At 38.3% G+C, this 26,938-nt stretch overlaps 1 protein-coding gene across 2 annotated transcripts in view; it reads left to right on the forward strand.

Annotated features, from left to right (window-relative positions):
* The window catches only part of tw (Protein O-mannosyl-transferase 2), a 2,413,568-nt gene that overhangs the window by 2,203,364 nt on the left and 183,266 nt on the right, over positions 1–26,938 (forward strand). Inside the window, exon 12 of one of the 2 annotated variants that reach the window (XM_067760056.1) lies at positions 16,361–16,510. The exons of the other annotated variant lie outside the window; for it this stretch is intronic. Coding sequence (XP_067616157.1) covers positions 16,361–16,510 — 150 coding nt within the window. The remainder of the gene's footprint in view (positions 1–16,360; positions 16,511–26,938) is intronic. 2 annotated transcript variants of the gene reach the window in all.

A 26,938-nucleotide genomic window follows, 5' to 3' on the forward strand; every position in this document is an offset into this window, starting at 1 on the left:
TATGCCGTTACGGATTACCGTTATGCGAACAAAGTTAATATACTCTGAGAGCTCTTTGAAAATATAATTTTAAATAAAGCTTAAAGTCACGTGAAATCAAAAATAAATCGCTATATCAATATACAATAATAAAGAACGCGGGAAAGGAGAACTTTAAATTTCTGCGTTTGCGTACATATGTAAATATATACATTTGAAAATGTGGCATTTACGAAGTTTTTTCACACAATTCGCCGAAGAGCTAACTGCGCCCAGCGATCTTATCTGTTGCTTCCAGGAAACTCCATACAAGATACAAAATATTTTCGGCGGCACCATTGGTCTGGAGAGTTTAGCTTGGTTAAATAATGTAGCACCATGCTTTCCGTTTCGTGGGGAACAAATCCAAATTATACATGAACCGGATCATTTCTATGAAACTTTAGTGCAACGTAGTGTCTTGGCGCGTGAACGAATTGTGCTAGGAAGTTTGTATCTAGGTACAGGCATTTAGAAACTGCTTTTGTCCAACCATTGCGTAGTAGCCTACAACAACAATCCTCATTGCATATAAATATATTGTTGGATTATACGCGTGGTACGCGAGGTGACGTCAACTCAGAAACTATGCCCTTGCCATTGCTGCGAGATTTTGGTGAACAAATGCGATTATCCCTCTATCACACACCCGACTTGCATGGTATATCAAAGCGACTGGCACCGCCACGATGGAATGAACTACTTGGCTTATAGCATATGAAAGTACCTATATCTCTTTGATGATACTGTCCTTACATCAGGCGCCAACTTATTTACAAATCGTCAAGATCGTTATATATTAATTGAAGATAAACCTTTATCCGATTTTTATGCACATTTTATAGCGCGACGCAGTTGTGCTATTGAATTCTGCCCAGATTTGCTATATATATTACTGGCAGACATGCTGCGATTTAATCTTGCACCATTTTCGTGATACTGAACAATACGTAATACTAGTCCACGACTTTGAACATCAGCGTAGATTCTTAGGACAATTCTTCTCAGATTTATTCTGCCGCGTTGTGGGATAGTAGCGGTACTCCTGCTTTTATTCATTTACAGAGCCTACTGAATATCAAGGTTTACCCCACTTTTTAGAGCATATGATTTATGGGCTCCGAAAAGTATCCAACGGAAAATGCCTTTGATGCGCGCAAAAAAAAATTTGGTGGTTTTGACAATGCACACACAGAATTCGAAGAGATTTGCTTCTATTTTGAGGTATACGAGGAGCATTTAGATAGTAGAATGGATTACTTCTCTGCCTTAATAAAAGTGCCATTTATAAAAAGGGAAGCAATGACGGGCGAATGTGATTATGTTGAATCAGAGTTTCAACAAATTGTATTGGATGACGAAGCGCGCCGAGATCAACTGGTAGCTGCCTATGGCACTGCGGGCTACCCTCATGCCACATTTCCGTGGGGAAAGCTTAAGACTCTTAAAGATGGTATAAGTGACCCTATAAGCCAATAAGAAATACTGCCAATTGTTTCTGAAAAATAAAATAGAAATTATTAAAAAACTTGACTCAAAATGGAAAAGAACTGTGCTATATTTTTAAATTAATGTTTAATGTACTGGTGTTATAAATGTTATATGTATTAATGTTTTTGTGATGTTAGAATAGCATGTACAAAGTAATGAGAAACTTACGGATTTAGCTATATATTTTTGCAAATACCATTACATGGTGAGTCAACACGCAATAAAAAAATATTATATTGAGAGAAAATTATTAAGTGTGTTTATAACTAATTGCTATTTTCATGTTTATTGTTAATAAAAACAGAATACCCTGAGGATGGCGCTGTCGCGTCGAAACGCGTAGGTATGAAAAAACAATAAATTTTGTTTTATTACCAAACAACGGCCGAAGCAGCTCTCTATGCAATAAAATAGAAATAAATTAATAAAAAACCAGATTACGCATTTTAGAAATCTACTCACCACCGCGTGTTTTATCTCAATGACCTTTTTTCCATTCAGAAAATGGAAAAGCGTAGCAGATGTCAAAATCTCTACACTTAATTTCTGACTGTCAATGCACTGTGTTACAAACATTAGGCCTCATGCGCAATTATCTCGCGCACTACAAGTCACGCACTACATGCCGCACGACATATCGCACACAACATGCCACACGACAGGTCGCGCACTGCATATCTCGATCAATCATTCATTTGGTCGAGATTTAAACAAAAAAAAAAAAAAAACTTAATTCCACAAATCTCAATATTATCGACAATACACGTCGAAAATAATGTTGAATGGTGGAAGTGCACCTCTGTAATACCTGTTCAGTCAGGTTTCGAACCGTTCCGTGTGGTGGCAGACCACTTGTTGTGAGAAAAAAGTTCACCAAAAATCTAAAATAAATCTTAGAACTACTTCGGCGGCACCTACCGACCAAAATCGCAAAAATATAATTCTAAATAAACTAGTTGTAAAAGTCGGCGTCAGATAGAATTTAGCATTGTGTACGACTTCAACTTTGACGACAAAGTTAAGGCGTACGAAGTTCATTAAAGTTATCAAAATGAATGCCGTAAATTCAAAACATAACGAAAAGTTAGGCAACTTCGACCCTTTAATAACTTTGACAAAAGTCGTATTTTCTTTCGTTTCTTAAAGTTTCACAAATTGGGCTTTGACGATAAATTCAGGGCTGAAGTTTGGCGTAAAGTTCTAACTGACGCCGCCCTAAGGCACCATTTACATGTACGGTTATTGAAATCTCTTAAGATTTTTCCCTTTTTGCTTTCCGTCATCTTGCGCCACCCAAACAGAACCCACCCAATTTATGTGGTCATGACCAATGTTATCGATATTCTTTGCACAGCGCTTCTTGCAAGCGCTTCGACGTCGCATGCCAGCTCTGCCGTAGAAATCATAGTATGAGGCTCTGCGCTGAGTACAGAAGCAAGTCGCCCGAAGAAAGGTTACGGGCTGTCCTACTACATAAATACTGCCCGAATTGTTTGTCGCCGTTTCATCGCGTTGACAACTGCAAAACAAATATCGATGCAAAAGGTGTAACGAGAAGTATCATACTACGCTTCACCTCAAGGACCAACGTACTGCAAGCGCAGAAACCATTGTCGTCGGCGGCGACAACCAATCGGACGACGAGTTGTCAATTCACTTATCGGGACCAACTAAGTCTTGGAACCAACAAGTCGAGGAGGCAGATTTGGAAGAAAAAATGGCTAGAGCCGAGAAAAACCCCTCAACCAGCAATATTGGGAAGCGTAGTTTTCGGCCGCTGCTACAGCATGAACGGAAGGCGGAAAAGTTCTAGAAAGAACGACAAGCACAGGACAATTGGCGACATCAGGACACCGAACTCCATACCACATCATCGAAGGGAAGCGCTGCGCATGGTCGGCCCAGAGCAACTGAACGCGCAACGAGGCACAATCGCACAAAACCGCGTCATATCAAAGTAACGCGAGCAAAGTCGACAGTAGACGAGCGCTATCACATGCCGTACCAGTCGGCTTCCGAACGGGACGCCTATCCCAGACAGCGACCCCATCTCCCATCATGCGACCATTTGTGCCCATCGCACCGAATGCCGTCGTACGGATCGAATCGCGGGTCACTTGCATTTGGTTCGAGATATAGTCGATCCCTGCGCCAGAAGCACAATTGTCGATGCAGAGCTGGTGCGCGACCTACAGTTAGAGCGTCAAGGATCAGGGCAATGCACAATAATCCTCCGCGGGAAATTCTGGTCATCCACACACTTGACCACTCTAGCCATCATTGTTGCAAGCCACTATCGGTTGAGTCCGCCATCAAATGTGGGTCCAAAGATTGCCCTTCCATTCCAATTCATGCGGCTGGCCGACCCATATTTCTCCCGCAACCGGCCGTATTCGGGCTGGTAGTTTCAGGAGCCTGCCAAAAATAGGAATTTTCATACAAATAAGTAGTTACTGCACGAAATCAAAAACCACGTACGTTTAATTAATAAATTATTTCTTTCTTCACAGGAGAACGAGACATGAAGTTCATCATACGACGTACAGTGCTCGCAGTCCGCATCTGCACATCGACGTATAGCCTTACCAGGACGTGCGATGGCTTGTATGCTTTCGAAATATCTGATGTAAATTTTTTTTGTTGCTTACGGCAATGGGGCCGGTATGTTTAGGCCACAGGCCTAAATATATTTGCCCTCCCTCGTAGCAATATACCTAATCAACCAACACACTCATAAATGTGTGTTCACTTATATACACATGCGTTCATATGTATAAGCTGCAATTGTTTATACACATCACTTTAAACTTTTTTACTTTACTGCTATGGACCGGCTATGCGGCAGCTTTCGGCGGGGAAACGCAACGAAAGTGGCCGTATAGTGGGCTCACAGTTTTTCTCTGCAAAGCACACGGCCTCTTTTTTGATCCAGCCGTCGAAGTGAAAGTATCCTGCCAACATACGTCACGTAAGTGCTAATATTTTTCCAATACATTTCAATATTACTTATATTTTTCACAACATTTGTTAAACCATTTCTTAACACTTGTTGTATTTCCATTTGTTAATAAAAACTATACAGTGTCATTGAATTAATCGAATCTTTTTTGGTATTTTTGGTGTTGCCACCACGCATTTGTACAAAGGGCATATTGGACGATGTCTACGTAATCTATTCGGCGACTTTTGCCTTTGTTGGGAGTCGCGAAATGCTTGCTACATGCAAAATCGGATTAGAAGTTAATTCTAATGTCAGCCACAACTAATCAACATTTCGTTTTCACAATTATTTTGTAAACGAAGGTGCTACTCTAATAGAGGTACCTGGCAGGTTGTATCCAAATAAACCAATTTTTTTTTTGCCACCACCCAGTTTGGAACTAAAAAGTGGCGCTAGAAGCAGTAAAAGCAAGACTGCGAATCGTCTTCGTCCAGCACCACATGTACAAGTACTAAGTTTAATCGATAAAAAATATCCAATCACTGAACGCGGCGATGTGCTAATATTTGTCAGCCGGGTTAACGAAATTACAACCGTCTGCGATGCTGCCAAGGATTATGCCGATCTAGGTTAGGTTACTGATTCAAGGTTAGGTTAGGTTAGAGTGGCCACCGGTGCGAGCACCAGTGCATTTAGGCCCAAAAGGTCCCATTGTGATACCACGTGGATCTCTCACCTACTCAAACCAATAGGTCGATTCAGAAAATGTCAGGAATTTCTTGGGTTCCAACTTAGCCAGATCACAAACATCGTCAAAGAAGGGAGATCCCAGAGATTCCTTCTTCTTGCTCCAAAGCGCAGGACAGTCGCACAGAAAATACTTGACTCTTTCTATATCCTCTTCGTCTTTGCAACTCCTGCAACTCCTAAGGAGCACCTAAGCCACAGGATCTTAGTGTGGTAGCAGGATACGAGATTGTTCCATCTCACGCCCGCTTCCCTAAGGAAAATTCCTTTCAAAGTAAGCTTACAGGTATCGAGCGGAATGTCAATCACTTCCAGGACGACGAAAGCGAGACGGATGTGCCCCCTCTTGCAAGTTCGTCAGCCATCTCATTGCCCGATATTTCCTAGTGTCCAGGCAAAAATACCAGACTGAGGGAAGTTTGATCAGCGATCTCGTTAAGAGATTTGCGGCACTTCTCCACAGTCCTGGACGTACATGGGACCGATCCAAGCGCTTTTAACGCAGCCTGGTTGTCAGAGTAACGGCCTCATTTATAGCAGCCACCTCCGCCTGGAAGACACTGCAACGATCGGGTAGGCTAAAGGATAGATTCCACTCTAGTTTAGGTGCAAAGACCCCGCCGCCCACCTTTTTATTCAGTTTGGAGCCGGCAGTATAAATCTGAAGCCCATTGCTCAGGTCCGGTGGCACTTTCGACCAATAATCAATATCCGGGATAACAACTTCGTACTTCATATCGAAAAATGCAGTCGGAGCGCAATAGTCCGACGAAGGCGAATCCAGATTCTTAAGGATGGCTGCACGGCCAACCACATTATCTCTCCAGCCGGATAACTCCCGCAGCCATAGAGCAGAAAAGCCCGCACATTGCTTGGCCATTAGATCTATTGGCAGCGCCTCCGCAGGGGTGGTGCGTATACCTTCTGGAATACTCGTAGGTTCGGTTTTGTATCTAAGCTCGTCTACCAGACCAAAGCCCCGTAAAGAAGGATTAGTCTAACCGTATCAGTGTAGAGCCACAGGGTAATGTCCGGCGATAGTCCCCATCTTCGTGCAACAGCTCCCCTACAGCTGTACAGTGCCACCGTTGCTTTCCTCAGACGCTCCTGAGCGTTTTCCCTCCAGGATAGTTTCCTATCCAAAATTACTCCTAGGTGTTTGGCAAAGTCCATAAGCGCCAGGGTCGTACCTGCTAGCACCGGCAGCTGCAACACAGGAATCTTATATTTCCTAGTGAACAAACCCAGTTCAGTTTTGGCTGAATTGACCGATAAAACTCTACTCCTGGTCCAGTCCTACACCAGTCTCAGAATAGTTTGCATTAGATCGCATAGTGTCTGCGGAAATTTCCCGCTAACTAAGAGCGCGGGGTGATCTGCATATGCGATTACCTTGCTGCATCCGTCCTTCTCAACAAGAACTAAGAGCTCATTAAGTGTGGCAACCCATAGATGTGGAGAAAGTACCCCCCCCCCCCCCCCCCTGCGGGTTGACTCTCCGTATTTGTTTGACCACCGTTGAACCAGCTAGGTCGGCATGAACCTTTCTTCACGACAGTAACTGCTGAAAAAGTTTCACTAGCCCCGAATCGGCCCCAAGCCGGTTAGTGCATCAGTTATCGAAGAGGGCGTAACGTTGTTAAAAGCTCCCTCAATGTCGAGGAAAGCTATGAGTGTGAATTCCTTGAACACCAAGGATTTCTCGCTCTGGGAAATAACTGCATGCAAGGCTGGCTCCGTGGACTTCCCTTTCATATGCAACTTTCCCTCCAAGGATTCCCTTAATGTGGAGTCCATTAACCTCTCGAGCGTCTTCAGCTGGAAGGATGTCAGACATATCGGTCTGAAGTCTTTAGGGGTCGCGTGACCAGTTCTTCCAGCTTTTGATATAAAGGTGGCCCTTGAATCGTCCAACCCCGTGGACTATGGTTAAGAGCACAAACTCGTTTGAAGATGTTATACAACCACAAAGAGCTCAGCTCGATTGTTTGCTGGAGTTGTGCGGGGGCCAATCCATCTGGCCCGATCCTTGCAGGCATACAGATACACTTTTTGGAGCACCAGAGAGCACCTTTCTAGGCCTTACTACAGCACATACCTGTAGTGGGATTCAATATCTTTTAACGATGCGATTTGTCGAAATTTTAATTAACGATTTTGTCGCTTGCCTTATCGATTGTACTATTAACTAACATAGTTTTAACGACTCGAAATAAATTATACCCTGCAAAAATTGTTGGAGTACGTGTTCCATTTTCTTCATGTTGGAGTACGCTAACAATACTCCTTTGCAATACGTTTGCGGACCACCATTAGCCGATCATTGCTCGTTTTTTAACGACCGTGATCACGACACCCCTACAAAAATTGTTGGATTACGTGTTCCATTTTCCTCATGTTGGAGTACTCTAACAATACTCCTTTGCAATGCGTTTGCGGACCACCATCAGCCGATCATTGCTCGTTTTTTAACAACAGTGATCACGAAACGATGACGATCGAACAGAGTTGCCAAAAGTAAAATATTGCATGCAAATAACTAATAATAAAATTTTACTTTGGCAACTTTGATAAAATGCAACAGCGCACTGGTTTTATGTATACATATTATATTAGTTTCTTTATTCAGGCAAATGCTAAATAACATAAGAATATTCGTAGTATAAAATATAAAAGTTGTATTGCCCCTCTTCATTTACTTTCATTTTAAATTAAATTCACTTCGATAATTCTTTCCTACACAATTCCTCTTTAGTACTTTGGCATATGATCCTCTGTGGGTGCTCCATGGAGTACTACAGTGAAAGTTCTTTGGAAAGTACTCTCACGTATGTACTCTATGGAATACTCACAAACAAAGGGAGAGTGGGATCACCTACTCCTCTCCTAGGGCATCGCAATGTTAATTGGAGAACATTTTTTGTATGAATACAGATTAGATTTGGAGCAGTCCTATACTCCCAAAAGAGTATTCCTTACATTATTTATAGAGTACTCGCGTTTTTTGAAGGGTATTTAAATTTCGTTTTAATTGTAGAAAGGTGACAGCACAACGAAACCTAAAAAATGCGAAAAGCACAAAAGGAATACCAAAAATAAATAAATTCCGTATACTAACTGCTATTAAAAGTCATTATTGTGCAAGTTTTTACATATTTTAACAAAAGGTACGAACATATTGTAAGCCGATCTTTTCTCGTTTTTAACGATTGTAATCACTACACGATGTTTATTGGATTGATGTAATGTGGAGCTGGAGTATATGGCCAGTCCTAGGACATCGCAATGTTAATTGGACCATATTTATACTCAGTTGAGCAGAGCTCACAGAGTATATTAAGTTTGATTGGATAACGGTTGGTTGTACATATATAAAGGAATCGAGATAGATATAGACTTCCATATATCAAAATAATCAGGATCGAAAAAAAATTTGATTGAGCCATGTCCGTCCGTCCGTCCGTCCGTTAACACGATAACTTGAGTAAATTTTGAGGTAACTTGATGAAATTTGGTACGTAGGTTCCTGAGCACTCATCTCAGATCGCTATTTAAAATGAACGATATTGGACTATAACCACGCCCACTTTTTCGATATCGAAAATTTCGTAAAACCGAAAAATTGCGATAATTCATTACCAAAGACAGATAAAGCGACGAAACTTGGTAGATGAGTTGAATTTATGACGCAGAATAGAAAATTAGTAAAATTTTGGACAATGGGCGTGGCACCGCCCACTTTTAAAAGAAGGTAATTTATAATTTTTGCAAGTTGTAATTTGTCAGTCGTTGAAGATATCATGATGAAATTTGGCAGGGACGTTACTCCTATTACTATATGTACGCCTAATAAAAATTAGCAAAATCGGAGAAGAACCACGCCCACTTTTAAAAACAATTTTATTTAAAGTAAAATTTTAACAAAAAATTTAATATCTTTACAATATATAAGTAAATTATGTCAACATTCAACTCAAGTAATGACATGGTGCAACAAAATACAAAAATAAAAGAAAATTTCAAAATGGGCGTGGCTCCGCCCTTTTTCATTTAATTTGTCTAGGATACTTTTAACGCCATAAGTCGAACAAAAATTAACCAATCCTTTTGAAATTTGGTAGGGGCATAGATTTTATGATGTTAACTGTTTTCTGTGAAAACGGGCGAAATCGGTGTATGCCACGCCCAGTTTTTATACACAGTCGTTCGTCTGTCCTTCCGCATGGCCGTTAACACGATAACTTGAGCAAAAATCGACATATCTTTAATGAACTTAGTTCACGTACTTACTTGAACTCACTTTATTTTGGTATGAAAAATGAACGAAATCCGACAATGACCACGCCCAATTTTTCGATATCGAAAATTACGAAAAATGAAAAAAATGCCATAATTCTATACCAAATACGAAAAAAGGGATGAAACATGGTGAGGTAATTGGATTGGTTTATTGACACGAAATATAACTTTAGAAAAAACTTTATAAAATGGTTGTGACACCTACCATATTAGGTAGAAGAAAATGAAAAAGTTCCGCAGGGCGAAATAAAAAACCCTTAAAATCTTGGCAGGTATTACATATATAAATAAATTAGCGGTATCCAACAGATGATGTTCTGTGTCACCCTGGTCCACATTTTGGTCGCGATCTGGAAAACGCCTTCACATATACAACTACCACCACTCCCTTTTAAAACTATCATTAATACCTTTAATTTGATACCCATATCGTACAAACACATTCTAGAGTCACCCTGGTCCACCTTTATGGCGATATTTCGAAACGGCGTCCACCTATAGAACTAAGGCCCACTCCCTTTTAAAATACTCATTAACACCTTTCTTTTGATACCCATATTGTACAAACAAATTCTAGGGTCACCCCTGGTCCACCTTTATGGCGATATCTCGAAACGGCGTCCACCTATGGAACTAAGGATTACTCCCTTTTAAAATACTCATTAACACCTTTCTTTTGATTCTGGTCCACCTTTATGGCGATATCTCGAAACGGCGTCCACCTATGGAACTAAGGATTACTCCCTTTTAAAATACTTATTAACACATTTCATTTGATACCCATATCGTACAAACGCCTTCTAGAGTCAACCCTGATCCACCTTTATGGCTATATCCCTAAATGGCGTCCACCTATAGAACTATGGCCCACTCCCTCATAAAATACTCTTTACCACCTTTCATTTGATACCCATATCGTACAAACGCATTCTAGAGTCACCCCTGGTCCACCTTTATGGCGGTATCTCGAAAAGGCGACCACCTATACAACAACCACCACTCCCTTTTAAAACCCTCATTAATACCTTTAATTTGATACCCATATCGTACAAACACATTCTAGAGTCACCCCTGGTCCACCTTTATGGCGATATTTCGAAACGGTGTCCACCTATAGAACTAAGGCCCACTCCCTTTTAAAATACTCATTAACAACATTCGTTTGATGCCCATATTGTACAAACAAATTCTAGGGTCACCCCTGGTCCACCTTGGTGGCGATATCTCGAAACGGCGTCCACCTATGGAACTAAGGATTACTCCCTTTTAAAATACTCGTTAACACCTTTCTTTTGATACCCATATTGTACAAACAAATTCTAGGGTCACCCCTGGTCCACCTTTATGGCGATATCTCGAAACTGCGTCCACCTATGGAACTAAGGATAACTCCCTTTTAAAATACTCATTAACACCTTTCATTTGATACCCATATCGTACAAACGCATTCTAGAGTCACCCCTGGTCCACCTTTATCGCGATATCTCGAAAAGGCAACCACCTATACAACTACCACCTCTCCCTTTTAAAATCCTCATTAATACCTTTAATTTGATACCCATATCGTACAAACAAATTCTAGGGTCACACCTGGTCCACCTTTATGGCGATATCTCGAAACGGTGTCCACCTCTGGAACTAAGCATCACTCCCTTTTAAAATACTCATTAACACCTTTCTTTTGATACCCATATTGTACAAACGCATTCTAGGGTCACACCTGGTCCACCTTTATGGCGATATCTCGAAACGGCGTCCACCTGTGGAACTAAGCATCACTCGCTTTTAAAATACTCATTAACACCTTTCTTTTGATACCCATATTGTAAAAACAAATTCTAGGGTCACCCCTGGTCCACCTTTATGGCGGTATCTCGAAACGGCGTCCACCTATGGAACTAAGGATTACTCCCTTTTAAAATACTCATTAACACCTTTCATTTGATACCCATATCGTACAAACGCATTCTAGAGTCAACCTGATCCACCTTTATGGCTATATCTCAAAAAGGCGACCACTTATACAACTACCACCACTCTCTTTTAAAACCCTCATTAATACCTTTAATTTGATACCCATATCGTAGAAACAAATTCTAGGGTCACACCTTGTCCACCTTTATGGCGATATCTCGAAACGGCGTCCACCTGTGGAACTAAGCATCACTCCCTTTTAAAATACTCATTAACACCTTTCTTTTGATACCCATATTGTACAAACAAATTCTAGGTTCACCCCTGGTCCACCTTTATGGCGATATCTCGAAACAGCGTCCACCTATGGAACTAAGGGTTACTCCCTTTTAAAATACTCATTAACACCTTTCATTTGATACCCATATCGTACAAACGCATTCTAGAGTCAACCTGATCCACCTTTATGGCTATATCCCTAAATGGCGTCCACCTATAGAACTATGGCCCACTCCCTCATAAAATATTCTTTAATGCCTTTCATTTGATACACATGTCATACAAACACATTCCAGGGTTTTCCTCGGTTCATTTTCCTACATGGTTATTTTCCCTTATGTTGTCACCATAGCTCTCAACTGAGTATGTAATGTTCGGTTACACCCGAACTTAACCTTCCTTACTTGTTTTCGTATGAATTGTGGTTAATTTTGGAGCACTCGGTTGGTCCATAGCGAGTACTCCATACATGCATGCATGGAGTACTTCTGATTTTTGCAGGGATGAGCCAGGTCTGGAGTTAGTCGGTATTGCTTTCGAAACTCCGATGCATTCAAGTGGAATGAGTTATCTTGTGATAAAACGTAAGCCAAGTACTCAAATGCCATTTGATTTATAAAGCAGCTTTTCGTGTTTGAAAGTATTTAATTAAAGTTGATTTTCTTTTTTGACTAAAATTGCCAGAAATATTAATTTCGTGATTTTTAACGCTGCCAATTTACTTGCCGTTTATTTAACAACACAGCTGATCGTCGATAAACAAATATCGATATACAACAGTTACTGATTAAAAAAATCGTTATAGTTATCAATTCGCAAATAAAGCAACGGCGAATGTGGATAAAAAAGTTAGTGAGTTCCACTACTGGTGTTTCATTTGGCCACTTCCTAGCCTTACAAAAAACGCAAATTTCACTCATGCGGCCAATGAAAAGAAGAGAATTTTCCATATACATAATTCAGATGTGGTGTGTAGTTAAATGCTGACTGCAGACTGTTGAATTTATTATTTATTTAATAGTTTATTTGTAATAAGCAAGTTGAATTTATTGTAAGTCCAAGTTACATGAACCAGTTTCTTAAACTAGTACTTGTGCTCTTCTTCTTATGTCTTATAACTAAACTTAACTATGTAAGTATGTAAGTATGCGTGAATTAACATGTGCAAAATAATTGAGTTCAATGTTGTCATATTTATTTATATTTCCAACACAGACAAATCCCGCCTTGCCTGTTGTTCAATGCTCGCAACCTTTCATTTTCAACACGCCTTGCACGCACGCTCATCGGCTGTTCATTTCTGCGAAACGTACATATCCGCCTATTTACAGAGGACTTTTTTTGTTTTTTTTATGCCTAAAGGACTATTTTACAAAATGATAAACTTATAATTAACCATTTAATTTAAAACTTTACCTTTTAATTTAATTTAATTTAAGACCAATATTCAGTAACTTCTAGGCAATGTTTTGCAGCATAAAATTATAAATACAATGAAGTTTGAAAAAGAGATTTTGATTTGCGCGCGCTAACATCCATATGCATGTACATACATCAGCTCGTTGTGTAGTACGCGGCTTAGTGCAAATGCATTTGCTCAACTCTCCCCTTTGTTCCAAAAAGCATCATACTTCGCTAGTAAATATCAGAATTGAAAATAAGGTAAAGGGAGGAAGAGACAGAAAGAGCGCGTTTATTATTTTCTTAAGCTACATACATATGTGTTGCTTTGTCAGCAATTGACTGTATGTTTGTAGCAAATCAATATCAAATCAAAGCACACTTTGGTTTTGCATATAATATGTTTCATAGCAGCCACAGTGGTGTGATGGTAGCGTGCTCCGCCCACCACACCTTATGCCCTGGGTTCGCACCCCGGGCAAAGCAACATCAAAATCTTGGAAATAAGGTTTTTCAATTAGAAGTAAAATTTTCTAAGCGGCGTCGCCCCTCGGCAGTGCTTGGCAAGCGCTCCGACTGTATTTCTGCCATGAAAAACTCCCAGTGAAAACTCATCTGCCTTGCCGATGCCGTTCGGAGTCGGCTAAATCATGTAGGTCCCGTCCGGCCAATTTGTAGGGAAAATCAATAGGAGCATGACGCAAATTGGAAGAGAAGCTCGGCCTTAGATCACTTCGGAGGTTATCGCGCCTTACATTTATTTATTTTTATGTTTCATATTACAAAAAGAAAAACAAAGGAATGAAAGCGGTATTTGACATAAGCGAACTGATGTACTCTCTTTAGTGCAGATATCGGCAAATAATGGCACAATTGTGCACACTCAATTCACACGTATTCTTATTCTCTTTAGTTTAGTTGTCACTGAGCATTTGGCGCAGCAACATCGATTGTGTGCGTCGCTTGCAATGTTGACGAATGTTATTAGCAGGCAACAAGCAAAGATCGTTTGTTGGTTTTTTTCAATGTGCGCAAGGGAAAAATATTTAATGTTGGCCAACCCTTTTGCGCAAATACAATGTATTTAACTGTATAAACCTTTTTCTTACATTGTGCGCATTAAAAATATAATAACAAACGATCTTGTCTTGTTGCTTGCTAATAAGCGAATGAACTACGCAAACGGATGCATCAAGTGATGTGCGAGATTATCCCGCTCTCACTAGCACATCCACACTTTAATTTTGCCGATGCCTGCTTTAGTGCAAATACACTTGCTTCACATACAAAGCTTTTTTGTTGGCCCGTTTTAGCTTGTATTTGGCCACTGAAAAGTCTTATGCTTGCATTATTTAATGTTTCTAATCAACTTTACTACATACAAAGTATATATGTGTTGATTTGTACGGAATTGACTGTTTTGATTTTCAGTGTTTATCGCAAAACAATATCAAAGCAAAAAACATTTTGGTTTGTGAGCAAAATATTCGTGCATTTGCCAAGAGCGAAATGGCGCACTCTTCGGCTGTGAGTATAAATATCACTTGAGTGCAAATACACTTGCTCTACGTTCACTTCACAAGCACAAAGATCTTTTTGCTGGCTCGCTCTAGCTTGGGTTTGGCCATCGAAAAGTCTTAGCTTGCATTATTCCGGGGTCTTCATCAATTTTATCCTAATTATAAAGGGCTTTAGTTTGTGAAAATTGAAAAAATAAAAGCGCAGGGTGTTTATTTACCCCAATACTTTCCTTAAAAAAAAGTCATAAAAATCGGTTTGGTACTTCTTGAGATAAGCCGTTGCAAACATTGCCGATATAAGTATTTTAAGTACCTGGGCGACCGAGCTTTGCACGGCAATCATCGAGTATGCCGCATAACATACTTTGTTCTACATGTCATCATTAATCAAACTCTACTTTTTTTATATGTACATATATTATATATTTTTACTTACCAATATTTGATTTCCTTAAAAATTGATTTCAAAAACATATCAAACACTAACCGCATAATGAACTGGAATGAAAAATTTGAAATGGGTAATTCCAGCCTATAGTATAAGGGATTGTTATGACAATTAGTGAAATCGAGAACTAAGTTATTTAGGTCGAGTATCTTCATGCGCCGAAATATTAATTTCAAACAGTTTTTTAGTTATAAACTATGAAAGTCTCACAATTTTATTACATTCCAAAAACTTGTAAATTTCACGAATGACAACTATCAGTTAGTTTAATTAAATGTCAACTTACTTCCCTAAGCGCCATCTGTTGGTAAGTAGTTAAATGCTTAGATGTCGTTTTCAAAATGAACATATGCCTCTAGTGTTTAAGGGTAGCAAATTAACATGGTGAGATACCTTTTTGCTATGGTGAGAAATCTTTCTAATAGTAATCTGTGAGAAATTGCAATTATTCATTTCATATTTGCCAAAAATATGCATTTAAATATATTTTGCTAGAATTTGCCACGGTGCCTTGATATTGCAATTAAATTTTATTAGCGTGTGTGAAATTAAGAAAATTAAGTCGAATCATGTTTAAGATTTTTTTACGAAGATTTTTAATTTTAATGTTCTCCTTTAAAGCTTTAATAGAATATGATTAAGTATAGTACTATTTCGTCTAACTATCCCAACCCTAAATGGCAACCCTATTCAAAAATGTCCCTATTGTAATGCGGAGTGAAATACCTTTCGTTTGATACCCATATCGGCATATCTCAAGCAATTTCTTTTTAAGTTCGAATAGGTGGCAACCCTAAATGGCAACCCTACTCACAAATGTCCCTATTGTAATGCGGAGTGAAATGCCTTTCGTTTGATACCCATATCGGCATATCTCATGCAATTTTTTTATATTTCGAATAGGTAGCAACCCTAAATGGCAACCCTACTCAAAAATGTACCTACTGTAATGCGGAGTGAAATACCTTTCGTTTGATACCCATATCGGCATATCTCATGCAATTTTTTTTTAATATCGAATAGGTGGCAACCTTGTGAAACATTCTGAGTAGCAACACCTAGGTAGAAAGTCTTAGAAGGATTTCTGTGCCAAAATTCATTTAAATCGGTTGAGCCGTTCCCGAGATCGTTCGGCTATACAAACATACAAATATACAAGAATTGCTCGTTTAAAGTTATAAGATTTAATTAGTATAGATATAAGATATAAGCATTTTTATATAATTAGTATAGAAGTATAACAATTTTATATTTATTGATAAACATGCAGAGTTTTGATATATTACCATTTATTTAACATAGGCAATTGTGGATCCCAAATAATGTTATTAAATGCAGCAATGTGGTTCTTTGTTGGATGGATTACGCATTACTTTCCATTTTGGACAATGGGCCGAGTTCTTTATTTCCATCACTACTTTCCAGCCTTAATATTCAATTCAATGTTAGCAGGTAAGATTTGAGCTTTCTCTCTAAAAACCGGTTTCCTAGCGATATTTAAAATTTATTTTCCATTTAAATATGTCCAGCGCGTCCAGCTTAGACCAGATGTTAACACCCTGCACCCACGGTGTGTGCATATGTGCATTTTTTTGTCCGGCACGCAGGCTACAGAAAGTGGCATAAAGGGTTATGACCAATCAGGAATACGACGATAGTACTGGATTAACTCCTGATAGATAAGGGCTAGCATAAAGTAAATAAAGTACTAGCATTTTTATACCCAGCTGCACTTGCACACAGGGTATAATAACTTAGATTGGATAACGGTTGGTTAAGGAATCGAGATGGATATGAACTTTCATAATATCAAAATCATCAGTATCAAAAAAATTTGATTCAGCCATGTCTGTCCGTCCGTCCATTAACACGATAACTTCAGCAAATATTGAGATATCCTCACCAAATTCGGCACGCTGGCATATCTGGACCCATAATAGATTGGTATTGAAAATGAGCGAAATCGGATGTGAACTACGCCCACTTTTTTGATATTGAAAATTTAGAAAAATTTAAAAAATGAGATAATTTAAAAACGAATCCGCTAAGCTAATGAAATTTAGTAGGTGGATTGGTTTTATGACGCAAAACAGGACTTCCAAACAAATTTGGAATATGGGCATGGCACCAGCCACCTTTAGAAGAACGAAATTGGGAAGTTTAACCAACCGTAAATCAAAAGCCGCTAAATATATTATATTGAAATTTGGTAGAGACACTATCCTTGCAAAATTATATAGACTGAGTGAAGATAATAAAAATCTGTCAAAGACCACGCCCACTTTTCCTTAAGGTCTAAGCTTAACAGAGTTTGCAGTAACTCTATGGTATTTAACTACACTTGATTAATATTCTGATATTCTACCAGTGGTATTGTTGAGCTAAGATCAAAACTTAAATTTTGAAAATGGGTTGAGCCGCCCCTCTTTTGTTACTCTTTCCAATATACTTTTAAAAATCTCCCAATCCGGACGAAATTTTAATTTTTTTTTTTTTTTTTCATTGTTACCTGAATTTGAATTTAAGTCCGCGAATCCTTAATTTTTGTTTGGCCTCACTTTGAATTTGACTGGGGCAAAATCAATCTTCCTTAAGTAATTTTTTGAACCAAGTTTATTGGAGCTGCTGGAATTAGCATTAAGCTATACGGAGTCCCTTTTTCTGAAGTCTCGCCGTCCGTCCGTCCGTCCAATAACACGATAACTTCATCAAATATTGAGATATCCAGACCAAATTCGGCACGCTGGCACACCTGGAGCCATAATAGATTTGTATTGAAAATGAGCGAAATCGGACGTGAACTACGTCCACTTTTTTGATATTGAAAATTTAGAAAAATTTAAAAAATGAGATAATTTAAAAACGAATCCGCTAAGCTAATGAAATTTGGTAGATGGATTGGTTTTGTGACGCAAAATAGGACTTCCAAACAAATTTGGAATATGGGCATGGCACCATAAATGTGGAAGAACGAAATTGGGAAGTTTAACCAACCGAAAATCAAAAGCCGTAAAATATATATCATTGAAATTTGGCAGAGACACTATCCTTGCAAAATTATATAGACTGAGTGAAGACCACGCCCACTTTTCCTTAAGGTTTAAGCTTAACAGAGTTTGCAATAACTCTTCAAGAGAGTATTTTTTATTTAATAATTAATCTAATTTAATTCTGTTGTAGCTATCTAAGTTGGGTGCTTGTCAAATTAGTGTGTAAGTTGTATGATGTTTATAAATGATTGTACTCCAAAAGATGTAAGATCTTAATGTTCTAATACAAATTTCAAATAAATGAATGAATGAAGGAATATGGTAATTGGACAAGCATAAACACAGCGTGTCCCCATTACCATCGCTGCCAAAGAGGTTGAAGACGCCATCGATCATGCTAAACATCCAAAGCAGAAGGCCCATGCAGATACTTAAAAACTTGGCAAATTGTGATTTAAATACCTAGCACATGTTTTCAGCCTGTCTTTGTGTACCTTTGTCACCCCAGAAAAATGGAAAATAGAGAGTGGTACTGCTACTTACTTACTAGTTAGAGGGTGTTGTCCTATCCCCACTTTTTTTTAATTTCTACATATCGAAAATCCTTATGGCACCAGAAGGAGCTACTATTGTATCTTACGCCGATGACTGTACGTTAATGGCTACAGGTGCCGGCCCACCCATCGATGAGCTTTGAAATAAAATAAACAACTACCTCCCTGATCTCTCCAGTCTTTTCCCCTCGCGAAACCCGACATTTTCTCCAATCATCGGCGACCTTATTTACAGCATACACAACACAAACCAAATATCGACCATATTGGACACTCACGTCGATGGCAATGCGCTACCGACTGTGTTACACCAAAAAACTACTTGGTCTGAAGTTCGATCAAAGAGGATAAATATAATAAGAGCCGTCACTCGTTATTTTTTAGACATTTACTCGATGTAAACTATGAGGTAGTCGCTACTTTTTTTGGGCGAGATGTTTATAAATGTCTTCTATACATTTTCATGGGGTATTTGTGTTTATTTTTCCGACTGTATTTAAACAATTATTTAATTCTCTTTCCAAAAAACACGTTTGCAAGTGACAACACCGCATGGATAAATGGAAGGCAATTCAAAAATGTCCCTCATAAAACAAAAGTAGCGACTACCTCATAGTTTACATCGAGTAAATACCTAAAAAATAACGAGTGACGGCTCTTATTATATTTATCCTCTTTGGTTCGATCAGGATCTACATTTTGGCGAGCTTGCATCCGCAATTGGTCCTAAATAAAGATCCGTAATAAAATCCCTCCTTCACGTTTGTCTTCTTGCTAACTGCGTGTATATGTGTGAGTGACAATTTCTGCGCTTTTAGATGTTGTTTAAATGTATGTCTAACTTTTTTATTCTTCGCTTTTAGCTTAGCTGTATACACGTATTGCATTTATTTACTAGCGGCATAGTGACTTATCGAAACTGCTAATATTCGCCCCAATATGCTTGCAACATCTGCCCAATGCAGCACCTGCCTTCGACGATGCCACGACGGGAGATAAATAGCAATGATAGAAAAAAGTAATAACAAAAGCTGAATTATCATATTAAATATAGAGGAGTGAATTGAGCTAATATTTTAAATAAACAAATGAATTAATTAAATAAACAATATCAATAACAAAACAATATTTACACTTATACATATTGATTTCGAAAACTCATGAAATATGATCACTTAACTAAGAAGATCGCGGAGACATTCGATTTTTAAAGCGACACAACATCCGCATTGCTGAGATCTAAGAGACAAATCTCACGACAAGATCTGCTTTGCAGACCTGCTCTGAGTATGGGACTCGAATTTACCACCCACCACTCAGTGCAATATAATCTATTTCAACCCGCCATTGGACGTAGGCACAGCCTCCTGGAACGTCAAGGCATATCTGTATATCGGCTGGCCGCAGATTTAGAAATTATTAACATCTACATCCATCCTGTTACCTGCTACTCCAGTGTATACTGCCCATACATCAGCGCACTACTCACCCGTAAAAATCTCATTATTCTTGACGATGCCTACCACGATCTGTGCATTCTGGTCTACAGGCGGACAGCAGGGACGAGATGATGGGGGACCAAATAGTAGAAATGGTGTTCTGCATGATAGCCGGGGCGTCCCCACGCGAATGGTACGACTTATTAAGAGCGTCAACTGGCAGCCGATGATAACATTGGCATGCAACCACGTACATATACTTCTCTCGCTAGAGCGATCTGCCAAAAAAAATCGCCTCTGAAAAACACCTTTACCTAAACTTCAAAAAAAGAAAGTGGGAATATTGCAAACAGAATACACGCAACCGCTTAGCTGCCCTCCCAATCCCGAATGATGCCCGTGAAGGGGAGCGTGCCATCCGCTAAGTCACCGAATCCGCGTCAGCTCGTTTTATTCCCGCTGGAAAAATACCAGTAATAGTCTAGTTGAGGGGTCGACTGCTAATACGCGTCCAAAAATATAGAAAAAATATAGAGAGAGGTGTCAAACGACTCGTCTTGACATCAGCATTAATAATCCGAAGGCGGAAAATAAAAATTTTAACTCGTTCAAAAGATATTAACGAAAAACCGAAAAATTACCCGTGGGTCCCTCTGTAACCGGGGGTGGAATCCATAGTATCTTTTCGCAGAACACCTTTCTGCATTGGCGGCCTTCGGCCGCGTTTATGAAAAATTACCAAGGGTGGGTCCAACACCAGTTTGGAGACCAAAACTATATCCGCGCAAAACAGATATGTTCACAATTTTTTTTGTGGGTACTACAACATTACAACAAACACATGAAAATCGCCAAGTTCAACTACAAATATCTCTGGACAGAGAAACAATTTTTCTTTTCCGCCTTCGGATTATTGATGTCGTGTTTAATCCGCGTATTTTGCCACCTCTTTTGATATTTTTGGTAGCACATTAGCAGTCGACTCCTCAATTAGACTTTTACCAAATACCGGAAATCTGGCTGCACTATCCAGCGGAATTCGCAACTTTAGCCATAGAGCAATCCCTTATAAGATAGCACGACCCTGGCGACGCCCACATAATGGACATAAACCAACAAACTGGTGAAATGGGAAGAGCATTTAAAGAATTGTAACCTCTCTGACAGTGTAAGTAAACTGTGGTCTACCGTAAAGCCCCTATCAAGTCCAACTAAGCACAACGACAAGATATACATCGCATTTGGCGACAAAGTGCTGTCAGATGCGATCGCCTTCTGCCGAGAATATGTAATGCATTCCACGGTTGACAAAGCTAGATGGCGGGCCATCAGACGCGCACACAAGCATAAACAGAGAGCGCCCCCCATTACCATCACTGCCAAAGATATTGAAGATGCCATCGCTCATGCTAAACCCTCCAAAACAGTAGGCCCAGACGGTAAAACAATGAATATACTTAAAAAACCTTCGACCTGTCTTTGTTCACCTCCGTCACCGCCGAAAAATTTAAAATGGCGAGGGTGGTACTCCTATATAAACTTGAGAAACCAGCTTACGTGGAAGAATCTTATTGTTCGATATCTCTCGTCCCAGATATTGTCACCAAGCCTAAAATTACTCACTGGAAGAAAATACAATTTGTGAGTTGTTGCACCTATTGGACGGGACGAAGCACTGCTATAACAGTAACAACAACAAAGCCATATAAGCTTTGCAGTGAACTGCCTAGCTGCATTCGCATTCCTCCTGACACTTCAATAAAAAATTATTTGTTTGCTGTCATAAAATTAAATTAAAGAAAACTTGAGATAAAACGCTTAATTTTTGATGAAACGTGAACTGGTATAGATTTTCTGAGGTCTTCAAACAAGAAATGCATTCAGACTACGTGATTATTATGTTAAACCTTTATTTATTTGTGCATATTCAAAGAAATTTACGAAATTCACCATTTCTTACATTCATATATGCAAAGTATATGAACAAACTTTTGAAAATTTTGCGAATATTTTGATTTTACTAGCTTTGTTTGGCAATTCGTCGAAAGAAAAACTTTAAAAAAATTTATTATTATTTCAATGCATTCGTAATAAATGAACGTAATGTTTCGCATTTGTTTCCCAATTTTCTTCCAATGCGATCAAATGTTTAGTTTTGTGAATAAGAATCAGTAGGGGTAAATACTTCGCATTTCTTATTTTAAGTCCAAATGATGCATTTGCATTTGTCTGGGACAGAGAATTTCTAATTTAATAAGAATAACCAACAGCGAATATGAGCACGAATTTCTACTAAAATTATTCTAATGGGGAATTGCCTGTTACCGATTTGATGCTTTATTGTATCCACTCGAAATGTAATATTGCTATATATTGCAAATGGGATAGAAAGAGAGAAACCGGAACGAGCTCTGTTACAGTCGTGTGGTTGGGACGAGCTGTTGGACCTCTGTTGCAGTTCTGGCACTATCAAAAATTCAAAGACCCTACACATTTCATCCCACATCACTGGTAGAGCAATCACGCCTGTCAGCGGCGTTTCTCCTCCGGTTGCGTCTTAATGAACTGGATGCCTATTGGAAGAATCCTTTTTTCGTTACAATTTAAATATTTCACTATATTATATTTATTTGCTGACCACTTTATGGATTTTTTTTTTTTATAAATGTTAGTTTTTTAATAAGCTGATGCGGTCTGATGTGCGCTAGTGCAAGAAAAAAAGATACGCTTTTTCTCCACTTAACTCCCTACGTTTCGCCAATCTCCTTGGCATCCTCAGGGGCAGGATCTTCATTTTATAAGACACAAACAAAGATAATACATAAGAGACAATATCATCAAAACATGTATAAGTGTCACTTACATTGAAAAGTTGGAAAAAATGTATAATCTAAAAACATTAAACAATAACAAAAAAAATTTTTAAATTTGAGTCACGTAACATAATTTATCTGTACCATCAATGTCAGGTACATTGTCAGACTGATTTGTTATCATAAACATAACAAATATGCTGCCGCGATTTCGTCGCTATCTTCCTTTTTGTTTATTGTTTTTTCTCTGTTTTTCAAAATATGTAGGCTTTCCAGTGTATATCTTGTTCTCTCTCTTTTCTCTGTGTCTAAAATTCTGGCGTTTTGTATATCAGCTGTATGCGCATGTGTCAGTATATGTTGGGCAAGAGCTGTACCGCTTTTGTTTCTTCTTATATCCGATTCGTGTTCTTGTAATCGCACTCCTAGTGGTCTTTTTGTCGTTCCAATGTATATTTTGTTACAGTCGTTGTTCTCTCCTCCGTTGCATTTAATTTCGTATATGACATTGTTTCTATGTTGTGATTCTATTTTGCTTTTGGTTTTGGTGTATACAGTTGAGAGTGTGCAATTTGATTTGTACGCCAGAGATATGTCTTGTTTGTGTTCTTTTAAGTTTTTGTTTAGCTCTTCTGAGAATTTTGGAATATATGTGATGCTGTGGTATCGTTTTGCCTCATTTGTTGTTTGTGAAAGGGTTATTTGTTTGGACTTATTATTCATTTCTTTGGTTTTTTGTTCAATGAGAGTATTTACTAAATGACGCGGGTAGTTATTATTTATAAGCACTTTGCAAATTTTTTCCTTGTTCGATTCCGTAAATTGTTCATGGCTAAGGGTTAAAACTTTATTTATCATATTTTTAGCTGTATTGATTTTGTATTTTTTCGGCTGGGATGAGAGAAAATTGATTATTCTGCCTGACGCTATAGGTTTCGAGTACCAATTGAGAAAAATTTCATTGTTGTTTCTGTGTATAAGGACATCCAAAAACGGGATCTTTTGGTTTTCCTCTTTTTCCATAGTAAACTGTAATTTGTTATGATACTGGTTGAAAGTGTTCAGAATGACCTCAACGTCGCTTTGTTTTACAATAGCAAAAATGTCGTCTACATATTTTACTATAAACTTTATATTTATGTTGTGAAAATTCTTTAATTGTAAAATGGTGGCATCGAGTAAATCGTCCATGATTACCTCCGCTATTGTCGGAGATAGGGGGTTGCCCATGGGCATTCCAAAGCTTTGCGTATAAGTTTTGTTATCGTACATGAAATAGTTATTGTCCTTAAGACAGAAGTTCAGTATTTCCAGAAACTTATTTCTCGGTATGTTTGTTTGGATCTGATGAAACTTACTCATTATGATTTTGATAGCAAGATATGTGGGTATGTTAGTGAATAATGACACCACATCGAAAGATACCAATAAGTCGCTTTCGCATATTTCAACCTTCTCCAACCTATCTTTGAGTCTAAAAGAGTTTTTATTTTACGTTATTTTTCCCCAGAGCAAGACTCCTGCTCCGCACCCCAATAAAGCTCACGCATCTTTACCTCCTATCTTTGTTTGGGAAAAAACCGATTATCGCCTTTCAAAGTAACTATTGTCGATATTATCTTACTACGGGTTCCTTAAAAAAATTTCCTCTTTCCCCCATCTTTTGTATTTTCTTAAAATTTCTGCTTCTTCTTTGCTCTATTATCCCCTCACAAAATAGTTCCCAACGGGCTTCCTCGTACTTTCCATTCCTAACATATAAACTCTTTAATTTCCTTTGTTTCTTTACCTCTAAACCATTTTCTACTTCACCGTTTTCAACTTCACTTTCTTTTTCAAAATTTTATTTGGTTGTTGTCCGGACGTTGGTTCTTCTGGCGGAGTACCCTGGTCATCTCTGCCAGATTACAATTTCCCTTCTGTTGGGTCACCTAGCGACACACCCTGCATGTTGCCATAAGTCAGGATTACTTGCAAATGTATTTACTTTAAATTCAATCATTACCTTTCCATTTAATAATGTACATGCATATGTAACTGTCGCATTGGCATTTCAATATTAGAGCATGGACTTATAATACAAACAGACATGTATGTACCCACATAATTAATATACACAAACGCATGGATATCTACATATTGTCGCGAGTTTTAGCATCAGTATGTTAGTAGTAAATATTATGAAAATAAAGATGTTGCAGGGGCGAAAATGGTGTGAAGCAAGCTTCACAAAACTTCTAGTAGGTCACATTCACCACTTACCACAGCATAATTTGTTAACTACCACTGTCTGTATTTGTTATTTAATAATTATTTGTACACTTTTTATTCAGGTAATGTGTTCAGAATTATAACTTTTAATCTCTAAAACTCCAATCAGTGTATTTCTGTGCTTAAATTATGTTAAAAATTGTGTAAAAACGTCTATACTTTAGTAGAAATATGCGAATGAAGCAACGGAAAGTATAAAAGCAACGCAAGCTGAGTAGTCAAGATTCAGTTTTGATTTAAACACGCTATCAGTTGCAATGTTAAGTTTAATTGTGAAGTATAAATGTACTACTCTCAAAGTAGTCTAATAAAGACCATTTTCAATACAAATTCAAACTGACGTTCAAAGTGAAAAGACGTGTTTTTCTGTGCTGATAAGCGTATCTTATTTTATTCGGTTTGTTTCTAAGTTTTTTACCTTTAGTGGTTCTAATTAACATAATGGTCAGCTGTTCTAAATGTAATTTGCAGTGCTTGCAAGGAGATTATTTATTTGGTGGTATTTGCAATTAGAAAATCCACACTGAATGCTCAAATATTTCAGTTGATGCTGCCAATATGGTGAAGGACAATAAAAACTTAATGTACAAGTATGATAATTGTGTTGCTATGTTCTCTGGTGCTAAAATTCACAAAGCCTTAAAAAGTTTTGACGTGTTGCAAAATTTTTTGAGTTGCTCACTCCAACTGAGACACAATCGAATGGTAAAGCAAAAACCAACAATAAAATTCGCACGCGCTCTACATTTAAGGTCGTTGCACCTACGTTAACAACGGACCAATCTACCTCTTAGCAATCAACAATTGTTAATTCTGTGACTTCTGCTGGTGTTGTCGATGCTAACATTGAGACTTCAACTGTAACAACAATAACTTCTATACAAGCTGATGCTGTCTCTCAGACGTATGTGGGTGCTGCTGCGAGTGTTTTTAGTAATGCTCAGTCGCAAACTGTTGTCTCATTGCCGAAAAACGACGAAAATGAGGTGAAAGCAGATAATAGAAAAGCGCCTGTTGTTGTTAGTGGTAACAATTCTAATCCTGTATTGGATGTATTTTTACGGTACAAGTGGCTGCATTTGTCATCATTTAAACCTTCTGTTACCGAAGACAATATTGTGCAATACATCTCTATGCGCGCTAATATTGATGCATCAAATATACGCTGCTCAAGGTGATAAAAAAGATACAGACATCAAATCTCCAGTAAGAGTAACTTTTAAAATACGCGTATTATCAACGGATTATAGCAAGATTAATGCTGCGCTATGGCCGACAAATGTCACTATTAGGCCTTTCCGTTTTTTCACAAAGAGGGCGAAACTCCGTCGGCTTAATAGATGCGGATGACACTAGGCCTATTAAAGAAATGCGTAATATGTGTTCAATTCAAAACCTTAAAGTTTGTTACCAAAACATGTCTGCAATGCGGACAAAAGAAAATTTATTGTTTGCTGCTACATCCCAATGTGTTTATGACGTCTTTTGACTTGGCTTAATCATGACTTCTGCAGTGAAGAATTTTTTGATAGAAATTTTTATACTGTTTTTGGAAGAGACAGATATGGTGTGTCGTTGAATACTACCCGTGGAGGAGGTGTCTTAATTGCAGTGAAGTCAGATTTACGTGCAATTGAAATAGCGCTAACTAAAACTGTTCCTTTAATTGAACAACTTTGTGTTTCTATTTCTAGTGAGGATGGCCCACTTTCATTTTTGTGTCTTATATACCACCTAATAATACTGATAGTTTATATTTTGATCATGTAGAAAATATCCTAAATTTAAATATGCCTAATGCAAATGCCCAATC

Source organism: Eurosta solidaginis, chromosome 1, assembly GCF_040869045.1.
Source record: "Eurosta solidaginis isolate ZX-2024a chromosome 1, ASM4086904v1, whole genome shotgun sequence".
NCBI lineage: Eukaryota > Metazoa > Arthropoda > Insecta > Diptera > Tephritidae > Eurosta > Eurosta solidaginis.